The following is a 10149-nucleotide window of genomic DNA, read 5'->3' as shown; positions in this document are numbered from 1 at the left end:
TCTATTTACAGGCTAATAAAGCTGGTCATACACAGGCTGATAAAAGCTGTCTACTTTGCCCCTCAAACAATGCAGATGTCCATGTGTATGGCCAGCTTTAGTTAGCAATCTAGAATAGCTAATACACATAAGTACAAAGCTACTATTGTTCTGCACCCAGAAGAAGAAGCAACTAATTAAAGTTATTTGTAAATGTAATTACTGTTGTCTGCACTGCTGATTCTGTCCACTGAAATAAAAAAGCAAAACCCAGCCAGTGTACAAGCCATTGTGGGAACTGAAGTCTTTCTGCTACAGAGAATAGCAGAGAATGGGCAGAGAATAGCTAAAGACAGAGACAGACAGAAAACAATACATTTTATGCCCATGGTAGTCATACTGTAGTATAATTGCAAGAACCTGGCCACTAGGATTAGCACTGCATTCCACCTAAGAAAGAAAAAATGCTGCCCCAGGCTTGTAATATGATCTAAAGTAAGGAAAGAATCTAGAGCCAGGTTTCTCAGAGAGTCTGCCTTTCCCATCACACTGTTTCTAACTGGAGGCAATGCATAACTGGAGGAGTAACTGAATGACATTATTCTGACAGCCAATCAGGCAGCTCCTTACATGATTCCCAGATTCAGCATTCTTGCGGCTGAAGTTAGAAGACAAAACTATTTTGGGTTTTTTTTGTCAAGACTGCCACGTGTATAGTGACTGTAGTCAGGGGATCAAGGAGTTTAGGCACATTCTGTTGTTTAGCTAGGAAAAACAAACCAGGAGCTATGCGTTTCTTCATAACATTCCTTTGCTTTATTCAAGCGTTTATCCTCCTTACTGTTTTCAGTGAAGAACAAAAGACAGAAAATGAAGAGGAACAAGTTAAAATCGAAGTGCTGCACCTACCCAGTGAATGCAGTCAAAAGAGCAAGAGAGGAGACCTTGTCAATGCGCATTATGATGCTTACCTAGCACAAAATATGACCAAATTATCCTGCAGGTAAGTGATTTGACACTATTTAATCAGCACTAGTTGCAATAATATTAGCATGTATATGTGTGTGCAGTGGCGTAACTAGTTGTTACTGGGCCCCATAGCAAATTCAATTTAGGGCCCCAAAATATTTATAAGTTGGCCTATTTTACCAAGATATATTAAAATTGCTAATTAATTAGGGTCTCACTGGGCCCCCTACACTCCTGGGCCCCCCTGCAACCGCAGGGTCTGCTTCCTCTATAGTTACGCCCCTGTGTGTGTGAGCACAATTAAATAAGTAGCCATATATATGGGAAGCTCTGTGTTTGCAGCCCTGAGTTTGATTCTGCACGTGAGTTAAGCTGGCCGTAGACGCAAGTTTACCTGCCATATCGGACGAACGAATGGACATTTCCCAACCTGCCACTAACCTTCTGATCAAATAAAGTAGTAACAGATCAGACTATGTTCTGCCTCTGACAGCAATCCTATGAAAGTTATGTCCGACAAAAGCTGGTGACAGTATCCCACTGATATCGTCAGATCGGCAATACATGCAGAGACAGAAATTTTCTAACCTGTTCAAACGTCTGAATGACCGATCGCCATGGCACGAAAAATGTCGGGACGCTTTACATACGGTCCGAAAATCGTATGAACCGAGGATTCGTATGATTATATCTGTACGTATATGGCCAGCTTAAGGACTGCGCAGACCCCGTATATTTTCCTAGAGTTTTCATGGGTTTCTGCCATACTCCAAAGTGGGTTCCCTGCTGAGCCAGATGCCTTTGTATACAGAGAGAAAGAAAAGGAATTCTTTTGAAATATTTTCTCTTTGAGATAGTGTGGATTGTAAGGCAAGAGCCTGCAGCTGGCAGCTGTTACTTAAAGGGACAGTTCACATTTAAAGCTGGCCATAGAGGTGCAGGCTATATTGGACGAACGAACATCCGTTCCAATCTTTCGACCTGCCACTAACCATTCAGATTAAAATAAAGTAGTAAACAGAACAAATCACACAATGCTTGGGCTATTAATTGACAGACAGCATTCTTACGAAAATTATCCAAGACAAATTGTAGTGACAGTCTCCTATTCAGGGCCGGAACAAGGGGTAGGCAGAAGAACCACCTGCCTAGAGTGCAACAACAGAGGGGTGCCAGGCACCTACCTCTAAAACCACCTTCTGCCTACCTCTAGTCCCTGTTCACTGCCCTGTGTAGCACTCTCCACTCTCCTCTCTGCGGGTCTCCCCGCCCATCAGATGCTCCCTTCCCATCAGACAATCTCCCCTCATTCCCCTCTGCTAATGCGCATGCACGTGCAGGTTGTAGTCAAGTGGGATCACGTTCAGACGAGCTCACATTTACGTGTGCGGAAGGGGAGCGTGCTTGCTGGCCAGTTGCCTAGGGCGCCCGGTTGGTCGGCCCGGCACTGCTCCAATTGATATCGTCAGATAGGCAATACATGAAGAGATCTTATCGGTAGCCGATGTAAATCTTTTAACCTGTCCGATCGACTGAACGACTGATCGCCATGGCACGAAAAATGTTGGGACAATCCACACACGGTCTGAAAATCATACGAATCCTCATTTCATACGATAGTATCTTTGCATCTATCGCCAGCTTTAACTCTTAGGGGCAGATTTATCAAAGGTTGAGTTGTGTTTTTCTGAAAAATTTTAGTTTTTCGAAGGTAGTTTCAGTAAAAACTCGAATTTTTCGAGTTGTGACTTTATTTGAGGTACAAAAAAACTCACAAACTCGACCTTTGATAAATAACCCCCTAAGTATATTATACGTAAATGTCCTATTCTTAACAATGTAAAATGCTGTCTGGTTTTTGAGGATTTCTGTGCCTGTCAGCAAAGAAAAGCTAATGATCTGTGAGGCTACAAAGTTATTTTGCTTTTTATTACTTACCTAATTATCTTTCAATCTCTCATTCAAACCAGTGACTGCCTGCAAGGGTAACTGGGACCCTAGCAACTAGATATCTACTAAAATTCTAGCCTAGGTTAATGAATAGGACACATGCTGAACATACGTCATGCCTGTACATGTATCTCTCAGTGGATACCCATTAACCCACCCCCATTCATACTTTTCCAGAAAAAACTATTTCACTAATTCCTAATGGAATATAGATTGGATAGAGGCATCCTTACATAAGGAAACATATACCAATGCATTTTTCTTCACTTGGGAATGTTATATTGACACATTACTGCTGGAACTTAAAACACAAATTCACAAGTGCTTCTGTGCCACTATATGGTGCTACATAACCCAACAATTTACCTGCAGACCAAAGGGGTGTGTGAGAAAAGGATATGTTAGATCCACAGTTTTCACTCTATATTTAGTTTAAAACATATATATCATATGGTACACTGTAAGAGAACCTATATCTCTGTGAATAACAAATAAGAGATCATAAGTGATGCACGCATTTACCATTGCCTATGACACTTCACAATGCTGCATGGACTATGTATGTTCCTTACTGTACTTAAAATAAAAAGAATTAAAAAAAAATCATTGGATTCTGTTATTTCTGGCACTAAACAAAAATATGAAGCCAGGTTCAATTTAGTACCTTCTGTCACTTCTGGTCCCAAAGAACTTCAAAGTCTCTGAAAACGAATTACCAGTCCACCAAAAATACCCTAATGTTAAAAGACTGCTACTTTCATAAGGGATAGGTTTGTTTGCCGGGTCGGACTGGGGGGGCCAGGGGCCCACCGGGGCTGCTGTCCTGCTCCACGCACTGCACCGCAGAGTGCTTGTTTTTCGGGAGGTTGCGGCAAGAAGCAGCCTGAAAGTCGCAGATTTGGGCCCACCGGCCCAGTCTGACCCTGTTTGTTTGTATAAAAGTAGATAGGGAGCTCTGAACAAAATTGTCTGTTTATAATGGAAGAAGAGGTGAGTTCAGTGAACAGAGCCCAACTTTTAAATTAGTGCTTTTTAATGGTAATAATGTTATTTTAAATTTTAATTAGTTATTTTTTTTAATTAAAATAGTAATGTAATTTCAATACAAGTCCTATAAGTGTGTCTGTATTTAGCAAATGTGTTTTAGGTGTATACTGTCCCTTTAAGCATCCAGTGTGTTTAACAATAAGTGGAGTGCAGAAGGTTGGTAGGTTATTTATTTTCCTTGATTCTATATCACCAACATACATTTATGCAGCTTTGAATTATATAACAGGGCCTTGCAGCAGCTCCATTCCTCAATGCCCCCACCAATATGCAATACCCTGGTGACTCTGTACTCTTGATACAGTAAATATTTTACATTTTTATTTATTTTGGCCTCTGTATGCAGTGCTAGTCTATAACTCAGGGCTGGGCAACCCTCGGCCTGCCAGATGTTGATCCACAACTTCCATTATCCCATTGAAAGCCAAAGCCTGTTGAGTTAGTGCTGACCCCTTTAGTTCAACAGTATCTGGAGACTGCAGGTCTCTTTTCCTTGTTCTGTCAAGGGTCATTTTTTACATCCTGCTTCTATGTCCTTCCAGTTTCTGCATCTGCATCATGTTTTGGTTTTTTTTTAGTCGTGCAACAAAAGATGGTCACCCAAAATGGTTTGTTCTTGGCGTTGGACAAGTTATTAAAGGCCTTGATATAGCGCTAATGGGCATGTGCAGTGGAGAAAAAAGAAAAGCAATCATACCCCCTTCACTGGCATATGGAGAAGCAGGACATGGTAAATAATTACTTCTACACTGCTAATATGTTAAAGCTAATATACAGTTTCATGTGTGTCATCTGCATGGTTGCCAGTGTTCTTATAACTAACTCCCACAATTCAATACTTTAGACTTATACACTATTGTATGCCTGACCTATATCTGGGTCTTCTTTCTGTATGGTTCAGGGTGGTCGGACTAGTTAATTAAACCTTTTGACATATAAGTAATGTAAGGTCCACAGCACATTTTATCGTCATGACCCTCTTCTAGAGAACCAAAATAATGAATACACTATGACTGAAGTCAGTCTCAGCCAAATGATTCCTGCCTTGCTGGCAAATTGTCTTCTGTGGATCGCATGTTTCCAATTTAAGTGGCTGCTGGTAGAGAAGGATGTTTAGCTGAAAAAAATCTGAGAGAATTATGGGGCACTTTTACTTAGGGTCGAATATCGAGGGTTAATTAATATCGAAGTCGAAGGATTTACCGCATTTCCTACGATCGTACGATTAAATACTTCGAATCGAACGATTCAAAGGATTAAAATTGTTAGGAAGCCTGTGGGGACCTTCCCCCTAGGCTAACATTGGTGCTCGGTAGGTTTTAGGTGGCGAAGTAGGGGGTCGAAGGTTTTTTTAAAGAGACAGTACTTCGACGGTCGAATAGTCGACTGATTTTTAGTTTGAATCGTTCGATTCAAAGTCGTAGTCGAATGTCGAAGTAGCCAATTCGATGGTCGAAGTAGCCAAAAAAATCATTCGAAATTCGAAGTTTTTTTTATTCTATTCCTTCACTCGAGCTAAGTAAATGTACCCCTATCTGTTTGCTATGAAGTGTAAATTTAGTTTTACCAATAAAAACATATACATTTTTCCCATAGGCTCCAAGGTCTTGAAAACAATATTTTTAGAATGAATACTTAACCAACAGATAATTTACATTATAATAAGAGAATTATTAAACAATCTTACAAATTCACATAAAAATATAATTAAATATTGCCCTTTTACACTATATTTTAATATTCTTGTTGTCACTCACTGATCACCTGAAAGTAAATAATGCAGGAAACAAATCTGTTTTTTTCTCTTTGCAGTATTTCCTTTTAACCATCTGTCACAGAATCTTTTCTGCATGGCTGGCTAGTGTTGCATGTGAATTAAAATGACTTTCTATCACCCTGGTATGAACCATACCGTATACCTGCATTTTTCATTTGTGAGACCCCAGTGTGTATTTGCTAATTGTTACACTGTTGAGGCCATGTAGGAATGCATGATGGCACAGTGCTTGACACGTCTAGTTTGCAGCATTGGGGCTCTGAGTGCTTTTCCCTCTGGGTCTGGCTGGCTGTAAGTTTGTATGTTCTCCTTGTGTCTGTGTTTGTTTAGGGTACTCCGGCTTCCACGGAACCCCACATGCATTTAGGTCCCAGAATTTCTAGGTAAGATGACTATGTGAGAGCTTAAATTAGGTTCCCACGAAAGTTGGGCAGTGCCTGCATTGTCGGACTGGCCCACCAGGATACCAGGAAAACTCCAGGTGGGCCCAGGTGTCAGTGGCCCTCATGCTGCTAAACATTTGGCCTATTTCATGGCCATTCCCTGTTTCTATGAGAACAAAGAGGCTAAATAGATGAAATAATAGGTTACAGTATTTATAACTAAAGAGACTAGGAGAATAGAGGTTGAGTGAGGAGAGTAAGAATAATATTACTGAGAGTAGGCCCTGGTCTAAATTCTTGGTGGGCCCCTGGTCTAAGGTTTTTGGGTGGGCCCTTGGTGTCCCAGTCCGGCAATGAGTGCCTGTGTCACTGGAGTAATAGCTTAGCTGGGATTTCAGGTACAGCTAGTGAAGGTGGAAACAGTAAATTTATTATGATTTGGTATTTAAAAAAGTGTGACTTCTGAAGATCACAATTTGTTTATAAAGTTCAAATAAGTGTGCAGTAACCTTCAAATCTAAACTCTTTTTTTTTCTCTTTCTGCATTCCAGATAAAATCCCACCTAATGCAACACTGATGTTTGAAATTGAACTTTATGGGATTAACAGAGGCCCACGAAGCGCGGAGGCATTTTATCAAATAGATCTGAACAATGACAAGCAGCTATCGAAAGACGAGGTATTTCGGAATTTCACTATAATGTTACTCATATGAGCTGATGAGTATAAACAATTTACTCTGTTGTCCCTAATACCAGGTTTAACCCTCTAAATGTGAAAGTAGTGCCATCCACTGTCTTTTTTTTACACCCACCTCAAATTCAGTATCTTTTCCTTTATTGTGCCTCTGACAAACTTGCCTTATTTCCCCTCCCTGCATAAATATTAGCTTTATTATTTAAATAGCAGCTACCAATGCTATACACCAAGCTCTCTCTGTGTCATTCTCTGCCTTCCATTTTTATATCTACAGTTTTAACATGCCATAACAGCCATTCCATTTATTTTATCACCTGTACATCACCACAACATTGTTGACACCTTAGTACACAGCTTGGAAATGAGCCATAAATGTAGATTCAGGGCAAATGCCAGAGGTGCTGCTGTAAGATGTCATAGACAGTCACTATTGATTGGCCATATGAGGGCTGTTTGGGCCTCTGTATACATGAAATGCCAGGGCCTTTTTTGAATCCCATATTATTGCATGAAACAAAGTTTCATACAATATTTGTTGCGTGTATAGTGAGAGATTAGGTGAACGATATCGGCAAAAGACATGGATACTGGTCGTTTTGTTAATCTACCAAGATAGTGCCTGAAAATCAGCAAGGGGATACTGCTGAATTGTCAAAATAAGGTAGAATGCTAGTGTTTCTACCTTTTAATCTGAAGATTCATCTCATAATGTTTGTAGTGAAAACAAATGACCAATGATCGCAGGAAAGATTGTAATTGCAATGTGAATGGCTGCTTTTAGCCTCGCTGTGCATGATTCAAAGTTGAAATTTGGATGCACATTATGATGCATTACCCACAATGCAACATTTTTTCCCTAAAACTTCAAGATAATTTCAGGTACACGTTAAATTGCATCAATTACAATATAGTAGGTTAGCGGTAATTCCAGGGTTCCCTAGTGTCAAGTACACTTGAACACTATTCATCAGAATAAAATTGGACTCCATTATTATTATTATTATTATTATATATGTAGGCTTAATAATCATATTCTTCAAATAACACACTATTGCATGCAATGCTTAATGTTTACTTTCAGCCTTGACAAATTAAAAATTCATTCAAATTTATTTTCCCAATGCAGATTAGCCACTATTTAACAGAAGAATTTAAGAAAGATGGGAAACAAAGAGACCCATCTGTCCATGGCACAATCTTAACAGATATATTCCACAAGAATGACCGTGATGAGGACGGCTTCATATCTGCAAAAGAATACAATGTGTACGGACATGATGAGCTATAGTGAATTGTTCTTTTATTTTTTGAAGCCCTACATGTCAGCATTTCTGAACCTGTGCACATTGTAGAAAGTATTTATCAGCAAGTGCCTTATGCCATGCTGGAAAATTATTATCTGCTACTTATACTGGGCTAGAAATAGCTTTCATTGTTTTCTTTGGAGCAGGTAGTTCACAGAAATCAGTGAGCCCCCTAGCTCTCCAGCCACAAATAGAAGTTACTTATCTCCATGTTTTAACATAAGGCTTAAAGGAGAAACATCAATAAGAATTAGGAATGATCCCAGTCAATTGAATTGGGAAATTTTTCACATTTTGTCTTGTGACCTCTGGTCATCAGTGGGTTTCAGAGAAGTGTATCAGTAACTTCATAGCAACCAAACTATAATTTCGGGAAAACTGACTTGCATTGCAAATGTTGCCATGGGAACTGCTGACATATCCAAGGCAAAGGTTTCTTTGTCATCATAGCAACCATCACAACACTCATCATTCTGATTTCTTATAGACTGTGTGCAGAAAAATTATATGTGGTTACCAGATGCACAGATGTCAAATGCTGAAATACAAAAAAACTGCATACAGAATGTTATGTAATCTACAATATTTGTTGTACCTTAATTGCCATCCAACTTCAAATAAAAAAAAAAGTTAACCAATAGTAACTAACCAATAGGATGTATGCTTCTAAACAGGTATCCCAGCACATGCTACCTGCTGATTGGTTGCTATAGGTTACGACCTGTAGCAAACTTTGCACCCTCTATTACATATCCCCCATAGGAATCTGTTTTTATGTCTTGCACTAAACAGGAAAAGAATTAAACTCAAACAAGCAATTATGGCAGGAGCAAGATTACCTATAGTCATGATGGGGTTATCACAAAAATAACTGACATACGTTTCCAGTCTGTGTGCTGCTGTGAAAAATAGAAAACCTAATAAAATTCATTTCCTTAACAAAAATAGTGGTAAAGAGCTGTTTTTACATGTATCATACTTACTGCAAATAAGCTGATATTGGATCACAGATTTTGGCATGGGACATTGTTTTAGATAATATTAAGGTTCTGCAAATTTTGCTGAAATACAAGCATCATCATTCTTAGCCCACCAGAGCTCTCTTTTTGTAAACAATTCCTCGTGTGATAACAACAGACTCATGATCTTCCCTGACTCCTCTGACACTGTCTGTTACATGAGTTACAAACCACACTGTAATAATATATTTAGTGTTGGTCTGGGACACCGGGGGCCCATCCTAAAACTTTAGACCAGGGGCCCACCAAGAACCATAGACCAGGGGCCCACTCTCAGTACTATTATTATTCTTCTCCTCACTCAACCTCTATTCTCCTAGTCTCTATTCTTTACATACTATAATCTATTATTCCATACATTTAGCCTCTTTGTTCTCAAAGAAATAGGAAATAGCCATGAAATAGGCCAAATCTTTAGCCGCTCAAGGGCCCACCGGGAGTTTTCCTGGTATCACGGTGGGCCAGTCCGACACTGAAAATATATAAGAACATGACAGCCTGTAAGTTTCCCCTATGCAAGCTGGAAATGTATCAGTTTATTGTAATTAATCTGTGAATGGTGACCTCACAATGATGCATCAAACCAAAAATATATGCCCTGTGGTATATATATATCAGGGGGGCTCTTCTATGCAGCAAACATCCAGTGAGGCTTCTCGGTGCCAAACTGCTGTAATAAAGGCACTTCACTATTCTTTGGCATGTTGTCACATGAATTATACTGATACTATAAGGGGGCCATTCACTAAGTTCGAGTGAAGGAATAGAGGAAAAAAAACTTCGAATTTCGAAGTGTTTTTTTGGCTACTTCGACCATCGAATGGGCTACTTCGACCTTCGAATCGAACGATTCGAACTAAAAATCGTTTGACTATTCGATAGTCGAAGTACTGTCTCTTTAAGAAAAAACTTCGACCCCCTAGTTCGCCACCTAAAAGCTACCGAAGTCCATGTCAGCCTATGGGGAAGGTCCCCATAGGCTTTCCAAGTTTTTTCTGATCGAAGGATAATCGTTCGATCGA

General features: G+C 39.6%; 1 protein-coding gene across 1 annotated transcript; it reads left to right on the top strand.

Moving 5' to 3' along the window:
- The first annotated feature begins 678 nt into the window (after positions 1-678).
- fkbp7.L (FKBP prolyl isomerase 7 L homeolog) lies at positions 679-9053 on the top strand. Its single transcript, NM_001142951.1, is given in 4 exon segments — positions 679-982; positions 4524-4675; positions 6657-6784; positions 7931-9053. Coding segments are annotated over 4 exon segments (657 nt in total). The 5' UTR covers positions 679-767; the 3' UTR covers positions 8093-9053.
- The last annotated feature ends 1096 nt before the right edge of the window (positions 9054-10149 follow it).

Source organism: Xenopus laevis, chromosome 9_10L (assembly GCF_017654675.1).
Source record: "Xenopus laevis strain J_2021 chromosome 9_10L, Xenopus_laevis_v10.1, whole genome shotgun sequence".
In the NCBI taxonomy this organism is placed as follows: domain Eukaryota; kingdom Metazoa; phylum Chordata; class Amphibia; order Anura; family Pipidae; genus Xenopus; species Xenopus laevis.
Note: the sequence above shows the minus strand (reverse complement) of the source record. Positions and strands in the feature narration are given on the sequence as shown.